Genomic DNA, 20,098 nt, shown 5'->3' with positions numbered 1-20,098 from the left:
AGCGCATTATAAATAAGTAAACAGAACCTTTGGCTTTTAACATCTACTCTCAATTACAACCTCCCCGACCTTCTGACTCCGCTAGAGTACATACCGATCTGCACGCCCGGCTTATGAAAATGAAGCCATTTGTCCATATGGCTGGAATGCCGGGTTAGGGAATCTCTCTCTCAACAGCGTAAAGACGAGCAGAAAGCCGACAAGCAAGCAACCTGATACTGACATCACCCACTTATTTGAGAAATGCATGGGAGTTATTAGAGGAATTATTTTAGGCCCATTTCATTTTTTGCATTGGAAAAAAAATCATTTGTCATTACAGTAATGCAATCTGAGTTTATTAAGTATTAACAGATTTAGGAAAGAGATTTTAGTACCTCTAAACTAATCCAAGCTGTCTTGATAAATAATTGACTTCATTTTCTTTAACAATTCCTTATTTGACGTGAACACTTCTTGCATGAGGTCCTGGTCTTATGTTTCATTGAATAATATTAGTTTTAGGTTAATGACTTTACAGGACTTTGTGGAAATCATCTGGATTTGTTTCTTTCAAAAGAACTTTTCCATTTTGGTATAAATGGAAAGAACATATGAATCAAACTAACAAATGCATTGCAGGAAAAATGTGATAGATGGAAATACGATAGTAAGTCTCATCTATTTCATTGTGTTATTGAAACACCATTCTAATAATTTTCCATGAGAATTTTATTAACAATGGCATAATGAAACTGCTGTATCGTGTAACATCTGTCAGGCACTGAAAGTACAGCTAGAAAAACAAACCGAAGAAAGTTATTAGATGCATGATGCATGATGTGAAGCCTGTAGGTTTATTCAGCTTGTGAAATGGATGCAAAAAGTATTGTATCTAAATGTTTTTCAAAAGGTATTTTTCACACTTCCCTTTGACTCATGCTTATAACGTTCGCTTTAACTTTAAATTGTCTCTCACAGAGGAGAATCAGGTGCTGGAAAGACGGAAAACACCAAAAAAGTCATCCAGTACCTGGCTCATGTCGCATCCTCTCACAAAGGAAGGAAAGACCACAACATTCCAGTGAGTTCCTTTTCTCTCGGACATCCTCTGATTTCTATTGTTCATTTGGACTATTTGTTGGATTTGCCATCTTATAAATAGGGCGTCACACCACGTTTTACAAGGGCTTACTAGTTGAAATCTATTTGGGTGAAATTATCGATCAATCACAAATGCCATTCACATACTGTACATGAGTGCACCTATTGTTCCAACTTATCAATAATGCATTGACAGTAGAAGCTCTCATAATTTACTGCTATTTTTACAAAGACAAAAGTGATGAAATGACATCAGGGTGCTTTTCTTGAAGAATAGTTTTTTAACTGAATTAACATGGATAACATGCACTTGTATGTCATTGCTGGTAATGTCTATAGACTGTCATCCAGTAATACCTCGTCCACCGCTGGTTCTTACGATGTGCTATTCACACAGATGGGCCTATATTCAGAAATGATCAGATTACAATTGATGTGGATTTTCCGTAAACATTAAGAATTTGTTATTGTAAATATGCTGCAGTCATTGATCATCCTTGATCGCTAAAGGCATACTTTGAGAGTGTGGCCACTGATGCCTTTTTAACATTTTATCTTTGTTTATTACATACAAACAGCCAGAATCGCCTAAAGCTGTCAAACTCCAGGCAAGTTCTTTTAAGCTTTTTCTACCTGCTCTGCTTGTGCATGCAAAACTAACCTGCTGTATTAACACAAATTAAACCAATATGGAGAAACACACCACTTTATAGTAACTGTTTCTTGAAAAGCGTGAAACAATAGTATCGTGAAACAAAAGCATGGTGATCTATTGTTTTTTAAAGGGATATTTCACAGGCAATATAATTGTTTTACTCACCCTCAAGACATCCTGATTGAATATGACTTTCTTCTTGAAGAATAATGCAGTCGGGGTTATAATACCATGTATCATATTGTTTCCAAGTGGTAGAATGGGAGTGAATGGGCGACGACTTTTTGAAGCTCCAAAAAGTGCATCCATCCATCAAAGAACTGCTCTGTGGTCTTATCAAAGGTCTTTTTAAGCGAATCGATGAGTTTGTTTTAGGGAAATATCCATATTTACAGTGATATTAACGTTGATGTCTAGCTTCCAATGCCCCTTTGCTGCGCATGAACCTGAGGCTTGTTTTTCCAGCAAATGACGGTGACAGGATCTCCCGCGCAGAGGAGACGACTTCCTATTGGAACAAAACGGAAAATAATGCGTTTGTCACAGGAACGTTTTGCCTGTTAAATATCCCTTTAAGCTTTACAGGTTTGGCCATCAGTTCTGTTATTTATTGAAGCCTTTAGGTAAACTGGGTGAATCTTTAGCGGGTTAATGTAATCATATCTGTTGTGTTGACACTTGGCAGATCAGTTACAGCCCAAACACAAAGAGAAACGGCTCCTGCAACATCCTAAACCAGCAGAGACAATGTCCTGCTCATAAACTGTGCATGAAATTCCCAACATTCCCAAACCGACCTTTGTCTATGAACGTCTCTGAGTTTAATACGAGTTGAGCACTTTTGACAGCGTTTGTGTCCACTACAAAATAATTGGGACTGTCTCTATAAAACAACATTGTTTAAAGTAATACAGTGGACATATTAGGGCAATGCGTTTCTTTAGTATAAAATTTAAAATCATGCGGTAACCGAGGAAGCAGTTGAATTTGTCTATTGCTCAATTTGCATTGAATCCTGAACATTTCGTGATGTGCGTATCTTGTCTGTTGTTTGTTTCTGTGTACATGACATTAACACCTCTTTGTTTCCATGATAAACGTTTGGTCACAGAACGGAATCCTGTTTTATGTGAGTAGTTTGTAGTGCCTTGGGTTCCTCTCTTCTTGTTGTCGAGCACATGAACCTTCTGTCGCCCTCATTTCACATTTTTTGTTTATTGGTATTTCTAAATGGGGTAATTTTTATTAATGACTTTCATAGTGTTTCATTCTCTCTGGGTCCAGTTATGCACGCTTTTTTTGGGTGGTATTAAGTATGAATAGAGGTTATTTACACAACTTGTTTGTAATACTTCAAAGCAGGCAGTGTTGCTTGTGAGCAGAATTCAGTGCTGAGTGCTCCTTTCTGAAACACCTTAGATTGGAAGCTTGTGGAATGTCCATTTACTCAATTACAAAGAGGAGCTGTGATGCCAGTCATACTTGGCATTCTTTCTATAATGATGGAAGTGGCTTTTCAACTTGATCTATTAACTGGTTATGATTATCTATAAACATTTTGATCGAAAGAGGCTTAACGGTTTGAAATTATATTAGTAAAGAATACACAAGTAGTCTGGATATGAAATTCTATCTAGACAAAACTACCATCAATATTTACTGTTATGGCTGAATTGGGCAGTGGAGGAAAGGCCAACAAGTGATCAGAATACAGGATGTTGACATCACACATTTTAATGGCATTTTAGGTGTTCTTTTCAAACATTTTATGATAAACAGGCAGCGAAGCTTCCCTAGTAATGTTTCTTATGATCGGCGTGTGAAATTCATAACCGTTTAAACTTTTTAAGATTTTTCCACTGTGCATCCATTTTTGGAATTGGGATACGCAATAGGAACAGTTTCCAGCAGTCGGAGGTCGCACACAAGAGCTCTCCTCTGTCATGTGGTGTTTCCAGCTCATGACAACTGCAGTGTTTTGGAACAATGGAACACCTGTCAAAACTTCCTATCAGATGCACATGGAAACTATAAAGGGCTTTGACAGAGTAATGCAGACTAACTTTGTGATGGTGACGGTGGGGTTCAGACATCCGTCATTTGATAATTTTAGGAGTTAAACTAGGGATGCCCAGATATGTACATTTTGCCCAATTACGATTGCCGATAATTCTTGAACATTGGAAGCCTGATGACCGATATATTGGCTGATAACGGTATCTAAATATTAATAACAATTTTCTGAGAAAAATATTTTCCTTCCCTAAAAATCATGTAGCCTACTTTACACAAATTAAAGATTCACTTAACATTTCAACTTTTCTGTTATAATGCTTATTTAATACACACAGTAAAGATGTCCTTCCAGAGCAACCCAGAGAGTTGTTCTCAATAGCCACAAGTCCGACTGGTCTCAAAACAAACAGCACAGCGGTCGGCTTAGAAGAATTTGCTTTAGTTCCTATAATTTACACATTCGTAAATATCTACATACTACATCAACAATGTTTTGCTAATAACGGTAATAGAATGATCATGACAGAAAAACCGTACTGTACTGTATTTTAACTGTGAGCAGCTGGCAGCTGAAGTGGTTCAACCAGTGGAGTTGATTCAGAATTTATCGGCTATGATATATCAGACTACAGTTTCTTACCGGACGATACCGATAAAACCAAAAATGATCATTTATCGGCCGATACCGTTATTGACAATCATTTATCGTGCACTACTCAGTTTAACATATATTTGAGGCAGTCTGTGAAAATCTCGATCACAGATGCTTCTTACGGCCATTGCACATGGATTTGAGTCTGAAATCTCTGCACGTAAAAAATAAATATGAACTCAGGTTGCGTCAATCACATTTACACACTGTCTAATAAAAAAATAGGTCTTGGTTCGATTACTAGTTGTTTTCGCATCCGTAGCAAGCATTTTGAGTGTCGTTTTGACAATTCAGAGACACCGTACAAACGAGCGGCAAAAATGAAAACTCGTATGAAATGTCAGACTGCATGTGCTAGGACCTTTATGGCTACACGGTTGTAATTAGGTTTGTAGGGTGGTGTATTTTTGCTCCATCTAGAGGATCTGCTGCCGGATTTGAGGTCAAATGAAAAGAAATGTCTTTGCAGTGGAGGCAAGCTAATTTTGTCAGTCACACTCACTCTATCGCATTGCACAATCCTGTACTTTCTCACCTAAAATCAACATTGGGAAAGAATAAAGGAGACAAACGAGATGAAATGAGGTGGGACAGAACATTAAGAAATAAGTCCAACCTTTTTTACTGATGTGAACTAACTGTAAATAATCAGCATTATAATCTATTGCTTTATAAATACATGTTCAGGAAATTGTAAATGTTTTCTTTACTGGTGATTTGTCAACGGGTTCCTTCTCATGGTCGGACAGGCCGCATAGTTTCATGTCTCTCTTATCCGAGTTACACATCACCTCTGAACTTGAAGTCATTTGTATGTGTTCTTGTGTGAAGCTCTGTTTGATCATATATCATGACTGTTGCGTTACAGGGAGAGTTAGAGCGTCAGCTCCTGCAGGCAAACCCTATTCTGGAATCCTTTGGGAATGCCAAGACTGTGAAAAATGACAACTCTTCACGCTTTGTAAGTTTCCCTATTTGGTCTGATATGAAATCCTACCTTTTACTCTGTCTGTGTAAATGTATCTAAAATAGCCTAAATATACTTTTTACTTGTGCATGCAGTGAGAATGATAAACATTTGGGATATATTTCCTGACGGTTCATTGATATAGTTTGTTGGCTCAGTACACTCACTGAAATCTTGAAAGCTCAAGGTGTTTAATACATTATTTCATTGGCCAGTTGCATAAGATTTAGTTGGCATTTGTCAAAGTCAGCTTTTAAAGATACGCAAGTCACGGAGGGGTTTAATTTTTAGGCTTTCCTCTTTTATTTTGGGTGCATTTGCAGTAAACGAGCGTGTCTGTTATCCTTTAACACACCCTTTGAAAATCCAGATGTCTTTTAAGCAGATCCGTTGAACAATATCCTGCATATCGTGCACGCGTAAGCCCTTCTGTCTGAACTGTCTGAGTCAGTCGTCTGTTTAGATGGATTCTTGGAAATGTTGATTATAGGCCCATATGATATAAATGAGTTACACGATGCAGTGACGTTTTATTAATGATCCTGACCAGTATGCACATCTGAAGTGTTTGTCTTTCCACAGGGCAAGTTCATTCGCGTCAACTTTGATGTGACGGGTTACATCGTGGGGGCCAACATTGAAACCTGTATCCTGATCTTATGTCAACCTAGGCTTTTTTATTTCTTTTCAACAGTAATACGCTGGAATGCAAAACAGATTTTATCTGGATCTGGTTTTAGAATAGTGAAAACATTACAGGCTTAAATGCTCCCTAACTCGATCTCCTGTATAAGATCTTCTTGAAAAGTCCAGGGCTATACGCCAAGCCAAAGATGAGCGCACCTTTCACGTCTTCTACCAGTTGTTGGCCGGTGCTGGAGAACATCTAAAATGTAAGTTTTGGATTGATGAAAGCAGGCTTTGGATGTTATTTGAAGTCATCTGAGTGAGTACGAAGATTGCAGATTTCTGGAGAAGATAGAAGCTGTTTTATTAATGCTTTTGTTCCCGTGACTACTAGCTGATCTACTCCTCGAAGGCTTCAATAGCTATCGCTTCCTCTCAAACGGTAACATTCCCATCCCTGGACAACAGGACAAGGATAACTTTCAAGAGACCATGGATGCCATGCATATTATGAGCTTCACGCATGAAGAAATCTTATGTGAGTATTTATGAAACTTACACACGCTCACATTCTCTGTGTTTTCTGTTTTATGCTGTTGATCATCTGGACCATGTTTCTGTGTGCAGCGATGCTGAAGGTGGTATCATCCGTTCTCCAGTTTGGCAACATTGTGTTTAAGAAGGAGAGAAACACTGATCAGGCTTCTATGCCAGAAAACACAGGTAGTAAAACAAGGCAAAAGCACGCACATCAACTTGAAATGGGTGCTCAATCAAAAACAAATGAAGTGAAAAATATATTCAAAGTTAGCTCACCAAAGCTCCAAAAATCTCAAACGTTTTAACCGACTTTTACAAAACGTGTGAGGTTTCGAGCACACATGCTTGTTATCAAACAACACAGGTAACACATAAACACACAACTCTTTTTAAACTGTGCTTGAATGCAATTTATTGAAACATTTTAAGGTTTGGATACAGAAATGTTTAAGATCTAACATTAGCTCAGCGATTGTTTAACGAACAGCAACAGAAAATATGTGGTAGTTAAAATTCCTCAGTAACTCTAAATCTATTGAGAGCACTTTATCCACGCACCACCCCACTATCTCAGTCCTACACCATATGGTTTTATGCAGATCTCTGGTGGGCTATTTGACGAATTCCTCCTGCCGTATATTGGGCTTTCATAGATTTGCAAAGTCTTGAAAAATCACACATTTACTGCACCTAAGAGTCTCAAAACCAGCCAACATTTTATCGTAATGATGCATTCCGTTTTAAGTAATGAGGTTCGATCCTCACCGTTCATGGTGAGATGTTTAGACCTTCGTATTTTCAAGTTGTGTCATTCACGGCGCAAAGTAATGTTCCTCCTGGTGGTCCTAAAGGGTAAACCTCAGGGTTTGTTTTGGTGCTAAACGGGCTGTGAGAGTTGTAGAAGTCAATAAATTGCAATAATGGAAAAAGTGTTTCTTTTTATTTGAAAGAGTACTTGCACTCGCACAAATACGTCCCATACGAGCTTCTCTCAGACCTTGTATGTCCATAAGGGAAACTGGTAAAATTCTACAAACAAGAAAAAGAATGTGACCATTTTTGGTGAGTCTGTGTTACGGTGCTTAAAGGTTTCTGTGTTTCTCAGCTGCTCAGAAGCTTTGCCACCTGCTCGGCATGAACGTCATGGAATTCACACGTGCCATTCTGTCCCCACGGATCAAAGTGGGCAGGGACTATGTACAGAAAGCCCAGACTAAAGAACAGGTAATATACTGGACATTTCTCGCTGAATATCTGTCAGATTTCCCAACGTCTCTCATAATGAAACCCAAACGATCTGTGATCAGATCATTACCCGATCTGAAGTGATGTTGGAGCAGTGTTGTCCTTTTGTGCCTCACTTCCTTCCCCATTTAAAACAATAGGCTCCTACTCTTCTCATAAAAGTGTCCTGGACTTGTACTTAAATGTCCCAATCCTGCATGATAGATGATGTTTGGATGTTGTTTATTCATGCTGCTCCAGAAGGCATGTTTACATTAAGACCTGCTGCTGACACACATGGTTAAATAATTAATGCAAAAATGTATCAGTTTAGCAATAGTCAACTAGAAACTTTCATTTAATAAACATTCATTGCTAAAAGTAACTTTTTGTAGTGATTTTATTAAAAGTGTACATTATAACATAAACATGATGTCTATGTTACGTTCCTTGTGTGTTCCTGTGCACAGGCGGACTTTGCGGTGGAAGCCCTGGCCAAGGCCACATATGAAAGGTTGTTCCGCTGGCTTGTTCACCGCATCAATAAAGCTCTGGACAGGACCAAACGCCAGGGAGCTTCCTTCATTGGCATTCTGGACATCGCTGGCTTTGAGATCTTCCAGGTGCGGCTTCCTCAGATTTAGTCCTCAACCTCTGTATCACAAATCATAGACATGAAACACTGACCATTGCTTCAAGTCAGAAGTTTACGATATGGATTAGTAAATGCTCGTTTTGATGTTAGATCCAAACAATGCAAGATCATACGAATGATTTTTTGGTTAAAGTGAAGTTTAAATGTTTGCATTGTAATTCAATATCGGTTCTAGACTTGAAATACTGATGATCTGTTTTATTGGTCTGTCTTTCTGCAGCTAAACTCATTTGAGCAACTCTGCATCAACTACACCAACGAGAAGCTCCAGCAGCTCTTCAACCACACCATGTTCATCCTGGAGCAGGAGGAGTATCAGCGTGAAGGCATCGAGTGGAGCTTCATCGACTTCGGCCTCGACCTGCAGCCCTGTATCGATCTCATCGAGAGACCGGTGAGCTCTTACCTTGGGTTTGCACGTATTTATATTCGCCCTCAAAAATGTAGATTGCTGAAAATATTTTTACCCCAAACATTGACAGAATGTAATGTGATTAAAGTTAAAAGTGGAGACTGCTTTGTTTTTGCTCCTCTATACATAAACCGAATCGGTTTCATCGGTTATATGATCACTTTTCCAGGCCAATCCTCCTGGCGTGTTGGCTCTGTTGGATGAAGAGTGCTGGTTCCCAAAAGCCACCGACAAAAGTTTTGTGGACAAACTAGTGCAAGAGCAGGGAACTCACAGCAAGTTCCAGAAACCGCGGCAGCTGAAGGACAAAGCCGATTTCTGCATCATTCACTATGCTGGCAAGGTACGTCTGCATTCGCGTTGGCCTATACTTGTTGTTCCTTTTCAGAAATTCAATTACTAGAAAGCAGGATCTTACACGGTAAAGAATGTATATGTAATTGGGTTTAGTCTGGTCATGCTGGCCTGCAGTGAAATGCTGTGGTGCCGTCTCGCCGCGCAGCAGCATCCAGCTGTGGTATGTGGGAAACGCTGGCCACATCTGTTTTACATAAGCAGACCCGTTCGGAATAGAAACTTGACACTGCATGAAATGAGGAATTTAATTCCATTCAAGCACAATTTCTGTATAAAGCCTGAAAATTACAAGTTGCTTTGTTTGCTTGTAGAAAAAGAAAAATGGAGCGTTGATTTGTACGTTAGCACTCAGTAGTTACATAACATCATACAAATAGCCAAAGACAAGCTAAACCTGTAAACTAATCTATCCACACTCAGACCCAACCGAAACTGGCCGCGTTCCAGTATTTTCGTCTTAAGTATTTTAGCGAGTGTTTTTGTTTTTCTCTCTGCAGGTTGACTATAAGGCGGACGAGTGGTTATTGAAAAACATGGATCCTCTAAACGACAACGTGGCCACACTCCTGCACCAGTCCACCGATAAGTTTGTGGCCGAACTGTGGAAGGACGGTGAGCGATTACATTCCGTAGCGATGTTTCGACTTACACTGACCAATGAAACGTTTAACAGGCCGGTTATTTGGCTCCATCCTCCCACTTTGTGAAGAAAGAAACTGTTTCACTTTTCTTTGACATGAGTTGTCTGTGAAGTAAAAAGCAAGCTATGCGTTGCGGTGAATTGGTGTAAATATTTTTGATATTTCATAAATGCAGATTGGGTCATGTTCCAAACAAGTCAAGGTGTGAACACAATTCTTTTAATATAGAATTGGATAATTTGCAGTCAATTGAAGTGTTTTTCAATGGCTTAGAGTCAGATTTCTTTTCTCCTACGTCTGGTCAGGGCAAGATTTTGAGATACATGTAAATTCTACCCTTTCATCACTAAAATCTGAAGCTTGTGCAAATGGAACGATGACTTATTGTTTTTGCTTGGACTTGCCTGTGTTGCTCAGCACTAACCAGTGTGTTTACTACCATATGTCTTTATGTGCTAGCTGTGTTCTACTGTTTTCGTTTTATTTTGCTTTTTCCTCATGTTTATCTCCCTTTTGCCCCCTCTCTGTCTCTCGACCATAGAGATTCAGAATATCCAAAGAGCGTCTTTTTACGATGTCTCTAGTCTACATGAATCGCCAGGTGAAGGTATACGATGCTGTAGGTCTCTCAGCGCATTGTGTACTTTCAAATCTTCCCATGGCTTGTAGACCTGGGCCCTGGTCCATCTAGCTGGCTAACTTAGAGTTAGCTGAAAGCAATCTTGACTTGGCTGATGCTCAAACTGACCATTTAAGAGGTTCGCATGAAACTTCAATGCATGAGATTTAACATGCAGATCTGATGCTGCGAAGCACATAAACGGTGTGATGTGGAACTCTAGGAGCTAGCTACAAGGATTTAGGGCCCTGCTTGTTTCTTGAGTGCAATTCTGCTCACTTCCCCTGCACTGTTCCCACATTACATAGTAGAAATAGATTTTTGTGTTCACCATATTAAAAATACTGAGTAAGCCAAAGCACAGTCACTTCAAGTGGTGTTAAAGAAGACTGATGAATCTCATGAAACCCTTTAAACACATACATTATAAAAACACTAACAAAAATCTTTATTGACCATGAGAAATACAAAAACACACAAAATAATGTGAGGTAAATGTTCCTAATTATTATTAAAATGTCCTTTCCTTTATGCAGATATAATGGAATAGCTTTGAAACATCATGCAGAAGTGTTTTCATGAGATTCACAGCTTTGCTTTTAGCAGACAGCATGTGTGGTACTGGGGATGTCTCTTTGCCTCTCACAGTCAGACAGCTTGTTTGTTTTAAGTGTCAGATGGCGTTTTGATAGGCCGTGTGAGGGAGACAGAGTTTGGGTGAGGGGTGGAGGAATTCTGTGGTGTCTCCGACGAGGAACTTGGAACAATACATGTCTTGTTTCATTGGAATCCAAATGATTCGCACTCCCCGTGCCAGTCAACGAACATTCTCTGAAAATTACAGGAGTCACGTCTGGAGTCCTTATTAGGAAAGAACATTGTTTAGAAGCAATTCTTGCATTTACAGGAAGTTAATGGTTAATAGTAGTTTCAAGTCAATTGAGTTGAGTCCAATAAACAGTTACATGTGTTGAATGAAAGATCGATTCAGAAAAAGTTACTGTCGGTACTGACCACCTGATGTAGATTTGATGTGCCAGGAATCTACCTCTGTTAAAGTCTTTTTCATTTCTTGGTATATCTGATCTGATTTGCCTCAACTGCATTGAGTAAATAGAGCAACTGTAACTATCTGACCCCAACATCATTTTTATTTATTTAACTGATAACCGTGTTAGATTCTTGTTAAAGATTTTGGTGGCACAAGTCAGGGAATGAATGTGTACAATATACAAGATTAAATAATCTTTTAACTAAACAAGACACAATATACAGGATGAAATAATCTTTTAATTGAATAAGACACCAAATCTTATAGTGCTTATGAATGTCACATATTTTAAGCTGAAATTAAAAGAAAAACATTAGGCGTTTTTTGAACAGTTTTTGCATGTCATTTTCTTTAATCTTTAATGCGGTAAAAAATATGAATATAGTTGCAATCAGCATGAATACTTCAAGACGACAAATTCACTAAAGACGTGTTAATAATGATAACAAGTCATGGATCCAAATAATTGAATACAGATTTTTGTATTACGGTATTAGAGTAGGGCTTTGTTCCTCACATTAGAGTAATGGTAGTAAGAATTAAGTGGAAAATCTTTAAGGGACAGTTGCCCAAATAAAAAATTCTGACATCATTTTCTCACCGTCGAGTGTTTCAAATCTGTATAAATCTCTTTGTTCTGTTCTGGGTTGTTTCTCAACACTGCTTGTAACCAAACAGTTCTCTGCCACCATTCTTCAAAATATTTTCTTTTGTGTTCAACAGAACAAATACATTTACCAAAAAATGTCCTACTTTGATAGTCAATGATGGCCAAGAACTGTTTAGTTGGAAGCATTCTTTCAAATATCTTTCTCTGTCTCAGACATCAGAACAAAGAAATGTATACAGACAACTGGTAAGCGATGACTGAATTTTCATATTTGGGCTTACTGTCATAAAATTGACACAATATGTTTAAAAATGTGTTTATAAGAAAATTTTCATCAAAAAATCTAAATGTCACTGTTTTCATTTTGGAGTGAACTTTGGTCAGGTCATAATCTTGACAGGTTTTTTTCAAAGTTCACATTATGAGATGTTTCCTGTTTCAGACACTGAATGTTTTCTTTTGCTGCTTGTGCTTGTTTAAAGATGTAGTCTTGGTCTTGGCACTGTTCATCTATTTCACATCTCCATTTGCCCTTGCATAGTCATCCATGATCTGTAGGGGCTGTTGCCACTCAACTGGGCTGTCTGAACTTTTGGCGTCAAAATACACTGTACTATGGGAAACGTTTTATTTTGAGTATGACTTGATTCTTTTAGATCTTTATTTATCCAAGGAGAGTTTCTGCCTTTTGTAAAATCGCAAGAATACACAGCGTATTTTGACCCTGACTTGCTTGACAATGTTGAAGTAGAGTTCTAGTCGTAGACTTTCCATCATCCATCCTGATTTGGCTTTGCTGTGTGACTGTCCTTTCATTACATTCTGTGTTGTTAACTTCAACATCAACCTAACTGTTTGATTACTTTCTCTCGCTCTTCATGGCAGTGGACCGCATTGTTGGTTTGGACCAAGTTGCAGGGATGAACGAGACTGCGTTTGGAGCCACGTATAAGACCAAGAAGGGCATGTTCCGCACAGTTGGTCAGCTCTATAAAGAGTCTCTTACCAAACTCATGGCCACCCTCAGGAACACCAACCCTAACTTCGTCCGCTGTATCATTCCCAACCATGAGAAAAGAGTAAGTGATGTTCATCTCAAAGACCATCTAGAGTGTCTGTGTCCTTTAGATGTGCGCCGAAACTATGCCTAGTTTGACTATTTCACTCATTTGACTCTCTTGTCTGTAGGCTGGTAAACTGGAACCCCATCTTGTTCTAGATCAGCTGAGGTGTAACGGGGTGTTGGAAGGTATTCGCATCTGCAGACAGGGCTTCCCCAACCGTATCGTCTTCCAGGAGTTCAGACAAAGGTCTGTTTCAGATGTCTCACTAAACGTCTCTTCAATCACGAAAGCAGCTTTCATTCTTTGTGGTTTACAAAAACCTTTTACCTTTCAAGATATGAGATCCTCACCCCAAACGCAATCCCCAAGGGTTTTATGGATGGCAAGCAAGCTTGTGAAAGAATGGTGAGTTTTCTTAAGCTTCATACTGACAACATCTAGATTCCTCTAAAGAATCGCTCGCTCATAAAACGTGGAAGGGCAAGAGTAAATGTGCGTGTAACAAAAAGTGAAGAGCAAAGACTTGCTTAATTCTTACACCGGTCACATTTATAATATTATATCTAGAAGTCAGTCATCCGTTTCAATTCAACACGTATCTTTATAAATTAAATTTATTTACTGTGACTGCACATTTATGTATATATTCATATTATCTTTTTGAAAACCCTGCTTTTGAAACAGGTTTCTCTGTTTAAGGACTTGATCTTTTGCACTTTTATACTCGTTCTCAGAACTACTTTATTCATTGATTTGTCAGATTAACTGATTAATAAGAATGGCAATTTTTTGCAGGAATATTTTGCTCTAGAGCTGTAATAAAAATGTACCCATATCGGGCTGCGTATCGTATATTTAAGTTGCTGGCGATACACAGCCCTATTACAAACTAATATTTTATGTGTAGATCCGAGCCTTGGAGCTAGACCCAAACCTCTTCCGGATCGGTCAGAGTAAGATTTTCTTCCGCACTGGAGTTCTGGCGCACCTTGAAGAAGAGCGAGACCTGAAGATAACAGACATCATCATCTACTTTCAGTCTGTCTGTCGAGGGTACCTGGCTCGCAAGTGAGTCCGAATGTGAATGGCAGATTTAAATAAGATCTGAAAGTGTCAGCGGCATACACAATGGGACCTTGAATGTGAATGTTCTGTTTTGTGGTTGTGTTTCTCAGAGCCTTTGCTAAGAAGCAGCAGCAGCTCAGCGCTTTGAAAGTCCTCCAGAGAAACTGTGCCGCTTACCTGAAACTACGCCACTGGCAGTGGTGGAGACTCTTTACCAAGGTTAGTTTCTCAGAGACAATTTACATTAATGATCAAGTCAATTGACTAGATTTTGTGTGTGAACAAACGCAGGGCTGAGAACCAAGAACTGGCTTCTATTAAGAACCGGTTACATTTACATGTAAATTAAAAACATACTAAAGGCAAAATTATGTTCATGACCTTAGGTTCAAATAGCTGTTCTCTAGCATGCATTATTTTGTATTGAAGATGAGCTCTAACGAGTCTTTATTTCGTTGAATTTTGGTAATGAACGTTATTTGGAGATCAATCTGAGCTGTTGCAGATTTTGTCCACCGAGGCAGTTTTTCCTAAAGCCAGAATAGTTTTTACAATTTGCATTTCTGGACTAAACATTCAAAGCATTTATTCCATGTACAGCTTTGATTGCCTAGATTTGAAAAATGTTTAGCTTTGGGTCACTTTACTCAGACATGCACAGTGGAGGAGGGGCGGGACAAATACCACACCAACCAATCATCACATCCTACTTGTACATCGACTTAAAAATGATGCAAAGTTAATACTTGTGTTCTAAGAGTATCGACATCTGTACCAGATGAGACCCCCAGGCTGTCATAATCGTCATATTTTTTGACTATCTTCGAAATCAGATGCATAACTTTGGCTGATATTCTGTATCATGGCAACCAGAGCACCTTGGCTGGAAAAAACGTCGTTGAGCGCCCACTGCTGGCATTTTCAGTACATTTTAAAAAACGGTTTACCGGACGAAGTACCTAATCTCCCTTGCTAAAGTAAAGTTACTACTTTTGTTGTGACTTACAAATGAATTAAAAACCGTCATCTTTCAATATCAGATTCACTGTATGCGTGACATTTGTGTGCAGGTGAAACCGCTCCTTCAGGTGACGCGTCAGGAGGAAGAGATGCTGGCAAAGGATGAAGAGCTCATTAAAGTGAAGGAGAGGCAGGTGAAAGTGGAGAACGAACTGGTGGATATGGAGAGGAAACACCAGCAGGTCAGCATGATCCATCTGTTATATAATCCTGATTATGACAATACTTTATTAACGGTTGGTAATAAACCAGATCCTGTTCTAGGCCCGAATGGATTGAGCTTCATTCAGAGCAATTGTAAAAAGGCAATATCCACACACCTGTGACCCCACAGAGGTCCTATCAGTTGCTTGGTAACCGGTTGAAAGCCTACAGAGAGGCTACACCACCATAAAAATTACTCTAGCACTGATGCTTGTGTCTTTATGATCTTCTGAGACCTTAAATGACCATAAAGACTTCCTGCTAATTAAGAATCTTGTGGAAATATCTTGTGTGATGTTTGTTTCAGATCATTGAGGAGAAGAACATTCTGGCAGAGCAACTGCAGGCCGAGACGGAATTGTTTGCTGAAGCTGAAGAGATGAGAGCTCGACTCGTGGCTAAAAAACAAGAGCTAGAGGAGATCCTACACGACCTGGAGTCCCGTGTGGAGGAGGAAGAGGAGAGGAACCAGTCTTTGCAGAACGAGAAGAAGAAAATGCAATCGCACATACAGGTCAAGACTCAAGCCTTTGTTGTCACCGGAGATATTTGTATTCTGTATAGTGTACTGTACAATGAATTGTGTTCTGGGTAGGAATTGTAGATTTCATGCAACCCTACTGCTGTCCATAAATCAGATGTGTGTGTTTGTGTTAACAGGACCTAGAGGAACAGCTCGATGAAGAGGAGGCTGCAAGACAGAAGCTTCAGCTAGAGAAGGTCACTGCCGAGGCCAAAATAAAGAAGATGGAGGAGGATATTCTGCTGTTGGAGGACCAGAACTCCAAATTCCTCAAGGTCGGTACACAAGTCACATTGTCTGAAAGAGTCCAGCTTTGTAAATGTATGGTTTGGTTCAAGACCGATTAGAGAAACAAATCATATGAAATTTGCATTGTGGCCAACAAATTTAGATTAATTTCAAACCCTTTCGTCCCTTTCTGTCATCTAGGAGAAGAAGCTTCTGGAGGACCGTGTGAATGAGATGACCTCCCATCTGGCTGAAGAAGAGGAGAAGGCCAAGAACCTTGGCAAGGTCAAGAACAAGCAGGAAATGATGATGGTGGACCTGGAAGGTAAGGACAAAATTAGATCTGGATAACTTGTTCAGCATGGGATAAGGGCTTTTTGGAATTACTTGAAAACAGCAAATGGTCTTATATCTGTACGTCTGTCCCTCAGAGCGTCTGAAGAAAGAAGAGAAAACAAGACAGGAGCTGGAGAAAGCCAAGCGTAAGCTGGACGGAGAGACCACTGACCTACAGGATCAGATAGCTGAGCTGCAGGCCCAAATCGAGGAGCTCAAGATTCAGCTGGCCAAGAAAGAAGAGGAACTGCAAGCTGTACTGGCCAGGTAAATCCATAACAAAGAGCAAGAGAGGGGGAGAGATTACTCTTAACTGTATCAAAACATATCTTCTTGATGCCAAAGTAGTTTGGCTGTCACGTCTGGGTAATGTTGGGGTCAAATGAATTGATTTAGTAGTCATGGAATGTTTATTTCTCTGGATTTATTAAACCTCTGGGTTTGTTTACTTTGTATAACTGTAAAGAAACCGAAGCCCAATGAGGCTGTAAAGACTAATCCATCTTTATCACAGACCATAATTGCATTCCTTATTCATTTTTTTCTTCTGCAGAAGTGAATTGCATATTTAAAGGATTACAGCCTTTAAAGGGAAATTGTTGCAGTTTTTTATTATTGCTTCATGAAATGGAGTTGGTAATTCTTCTGATGTGCATGTACGTTTGTTCCTCAGAGGTGATGAAGAGGTCACTCACAAGAACAATGCCCTAAAGCAGGTGAGAGAGCTTCAGGCCCAGCTCGCTGAGCTGCAGGAGGATCTCGAGTCTGAGAAAGCGGCCCGGAACAAAGCAGAGAAACTTAAGAGAGATCTGAGCGAGGAGCTGGAGGCTCTGAAGACTGAGCTCGAAGACACCCTGGACACAACTGCTGCCCAACAGGAGCTGAGGTACAAGAGTCTGCTTTAGGAACCAAATTCAAGTCTACAGAATCATTTTAGTCATTTAAGCAAAGAGCCATTTAGATTAGAATGAATTGGGATCTGACTCGTTTTGTAAACCTCGTTCCTGGTTTGTCTTACTTTACTTTGCGCATAAAGGACCAAACGTGAACAGGAGGTAGCTGAACTGAAGAAGGCGATTGATGACGAGACGAAGAACCACGAGTCTCAGATTCAGGAGATGAGACAGAGGCATGGTGCAGCTCTGGAGGAGATCTCTGAACAGCTGGAGCAGGCCAAGAGAGTAAGCCACTGACATAGAGAGTCATTTAATCATTAATTGTGGGGAGTGAGTTCTCATCTAATGTCTATATTGGACAGCTGCCATTCACTGTTGTCAACATGATGTGTTTGAAATACATTTCCTTACGCAGTGAACGAATGCAATATAGGCTCCAGATAAAACAGTTAAGGGGAAACCTGGCGGTCGTTCAAACTTTGTCTGAATCTATCTGTGTTAGGTTAAGGCAAACCTGGAAAAAAACAAACAGACCTTGGAGAGTGATAATAAGGAGATGGCCAGTGATGTGAAGAGTTTACAGCAGGCCAAGAGCGAGTCTGAGCACAAGAGAAAAAAACTAGAGTCTCAACTGCAGGAGGTTATGGCCCGTTTCAGCGAGGGCGAGAAGGTTAAAGGAGAACTTGCTGACCGCTCCCATAAACTACAGGTCAGTGATGTGACTTCCATCCATAAAATTCAGACCAGCACTATAACACAACTTAACATTAGCTACAGCATAGTACTTCCTTATGAACCATAATATAAACTACAGATCAGTGCTGTTACTTTCACTCCCATAAACTACAGAACATCACTATTACAAATCACATAAACCACAGATCAGAGCTTTTACCTTAACAGCCATAAACTACAGAACATCACTGTTACACATCACATAAACCACAGATCAGAGCTTTTACCTTAACAGCCATAAACTACAGAACATCACTGTTACACACAATCATATAAACTACAGATCAGTGCTGTTACTTTCACTCCCATAAACTACAGAACATCACTATTACACATCACATAAACCACAGATCATAGCTTTTACCTTAACAGCCATAAACTACAAAACAACGCTGTTACACACCATCATATAAACTACAGGTTAGTGCTGTTACTTTTACTCTCATAAACTACAGAACATCACTATTACACATTATTCACACAGTTATTAAGTGCTTTTACTTTAACTTCTATAAACTACAAACCAGCAGTGATCGACCCCACCGGCCAGTGACGAAACTGGGTTTTAGATTTATTTAATTTTGGAAGTTTTCCAAATTCCTAAAATGCAAAATTGCGTTACAGACGGAACTGGACAATGTTTCTGCTCTCTTGGAAGATGCTGAGAAGAAGGGAATCAAGCTGGCCAAAGACTCAACCAGCTTAGAGAGTCAACTTCAAGACACTCAGGTAATAATGTTTTCTGAAAATACAAAGTGCTGGAGATGATGATTAGGAAGTTTAGTAACTACCTGTAAGGTTGAGCCTTGAGATTCTTCCTATGAATTAAATTGCTGAAACTCTGTCATTTAAGCTAAATGCTAAAATAATTTGTGGCCGAGCGAGGAGTCACGATTGTATGAAATGGTCTGTGCAGGAACTGCTTCAAGAGGAGACCCGTCAGAAGCTAAACCTGAGCAGCCGCATTCGTCAGCTGGAGGATGAGAAGAACAGCCTGCTGGAGCAGCAGGAGGAGGAAGAGGAGACGCGTAAGAACCTGGAGAAACAACTGGCAACCCAACAAGCGCAGGTGCACATACATGTGGACATGCATTTTTTAAGTTTCTGCTCCGAAAAGCAATTAAAGCTTCCTAAATGTTTATAAGGTCATCACTTTTCTGAAACCCTGTTTTCCTTGACAGCTGGTAGAGACCAAGAAGAAGCTAGAGGATGATGTGGGAACCTTGGAGTGTCTGGAGGAGGTAAAGAGGAAACTGCAGAAGGACATGGAGGTGACCAGTCAAAAGCTTGAGGAGAAAGCCATCGCTTACGACAAACTGGAGAAAACCAAGAACAGACTCCAGCAGGAGCTCGACGACCTTATGGTGGACCTGGACCACCAGAGACAGATCGTCTCAAACCTGGAGAAGAAACAGAAGAAGTTTGACCAGGTAAAAGCGTTGGAACGCTTGTTTTAGAGATTGTATTGTTGTTGCGTTTGTCAGTTGTTTAACGTAAGATGTGTGTGACAGATGCTGGCAGAGGAGAAGACCATCTCGGCACGTTACGCTGAGGAGAGGGACCGTGCCGAGGCGGAAGCCAGAGAGAAGGATACCAAAGCTCTGTCTATGGCCCGAGCCCTGGACGAGGCTCTGGAGGCCAAAGAGGAATTCGAGAGGCTCAACAAGCAGCTCAGAGCCGAGATGGAGGACCTCATGAGTTCCAAGGATGATGTTGGCAAGAATGTAAGTGTGTTAATATAAACTTCAGGTCTGGAGGCCAGTGAAGTTTATGAACATAATAAATTCAAGCATACATTAAAGAATTTCCGGCACATTTCGTTGCTGTCTTAGTGCTTTTAAAATCAACACAAAAACTGCTCTTACAGAATGTTTTATTTTCGTAATTATAATATTTCAGAGTATACAAGATTTTACCC

The 20,098-nt window shown here is 39.8% G+C and overlaps 1 protein-coding gene across 3 annotated transcripts in view; it reads left to right on the top strand.

Annotated features, from left to right (window-relative positions):
* The window catches only part of myh10 (myosin, heavy chain 10, non-muscle), a 46,019-nt gene that overhangs the window by 19,450 nt on the left and 6,471 nt on the right, over nucleotides 1-20,098 (top strand). Inside the window, exons 5-34 of one of the 3 annotated variants that reach the window (XM_056749699.1) lie at nucleotides 961-1,063; nucleotides 1,662-1,691; nucleotides 2,850-2,867; nucleotides 5,275-5,367; nucleotides 5,956-6,019; nucleotides 6,168-6,266; nucleotides 6,395-6,538; nucleotides 6,628-6,723; nucleotides 7,646-7,764; nucleotides 8,235-8,387; nucleotides 8,640-8,813; nucleotides 9,001-9,174; nucleotides 9,686-9,800; nucleotides 12,995-13,188; nucleotides 13,298-13,419; nucleotides 13,509-13,578; nucleotides 14,081-14,241; nucleotides 14,349-14,457; nucleotides 15,309-15,440; nucleotides 15,770-15,976; nucleotides 16,123-16,260; nucleotides 16,415-16,538; nucleotides 16,645-16,816; nucleotides 17,223-17,435; nucleotides 17,586-17,730; nucleotides 17,948-18,154; nucleotides 18,805-18,909; nucleotides 19,097-19,249; nucleotides 19,362-19,610; nucleotides 19,692-19,904. In XM_056749699.1, coding sequence (XP_056605677.1) covers nucleotides 961-1,063; nucleotides 1,662-1,691; nucleotides 2,850-2,867; nucleotides 5,275-5,367; nucleotides 5,956-6,019; nucleotides 6,168-6,266; nucleotides 6,395-6,538; nucleotides 6,628-6,723; nucleotides 7,646-7,764; nucleotides 8,235-8,387; nucleotides 8,640-8,813; nucleotides 9,001-9,174; nucleotides 9,686-9,800; nucleotides 12,995-13,188; nucleotides 13,298-13,419; nucleotides 13,509-13,578; nucleotides 14,081-14,241; nucleotides 14,349-14,457; nucleotides 15,309-15,440; nucleotides 15,770-15,976; nucleotides 16,123-16,260; nucleotides 16,415-16,538; nucleotides 16,645-16,816; nucleotides 17,223-17,435; nucleotides 17,586-17,730; nucleotides 17,948-18,154; nucleotides 18,805-18,909; nucleotides 19,097-19,249; nucleotides 19,362-19,610; nucleotides 19,692-19,904 — 4,096 coding nt within the window. The remainder of the gene's footprint in view (nucleotides 1-960; nucleotides 1,064-1,661; nucleotides 1,692-2,849; nucleotides 2,868-5,274; nucleotides 5,368-5,955; nucleotides 6,020-6,167; nucleotides 6,267-6,394; nucleotides 6,539-6,627; nucleotides 6,724-7,645; nucleotides 7,765-8,234; nucleotides 8,388-8,639; nucleotides 8,814-9,000; nucleotides 9,175-9,685; nucleotides 9,801-12,994; nucleotides 13,189-13,297; nucleotides 13,420-13,508; nucleotides 13,579-14,080; nucleotides 14,242-14,348; nucleotides 14,458-15,308; nucleotides 15,441-15,769; nucleotides 15,977-16,122; nucleotides 16,261-16,414; nucleotides 16,539-16,644; nucleotides 16,817-17,222; nucleotides 17,436-17,585; nucleotides 17,731-17,947; nucleotides 18,155-18,804; nucleotides 18,910-19,096; nucleotides 19,250-19,361; nucleotides 19,611-19,691; nucleotides 19,905-20,098) is intronic. The other 2 variants (XM_056749701.1, XM_056749702.1) reach the window with 2 other exon arrangements.

This window comes from Triplophysa dalaica, chromosome 6 (genome assembly GCF_015846415.1).
Source record: "Triplophysa dalaica isolate WHDGS20190420 chromosome 6, ASM1584641v1, whole genome shotgun sequence".
Taxonomy (NCBI): domain Eukaryota; kingdom Metazoa; phylum Chordata; class Actinopteri; order Cypriniformes; family Nemacheilidae; genus Triplophysa; species Triplophysa dalaica.
The sequence above is the reverse complement of the archived record's forward strand: the minus strand, read 5'-3'. Positions and strand labels throughout refer to the sequence as shown.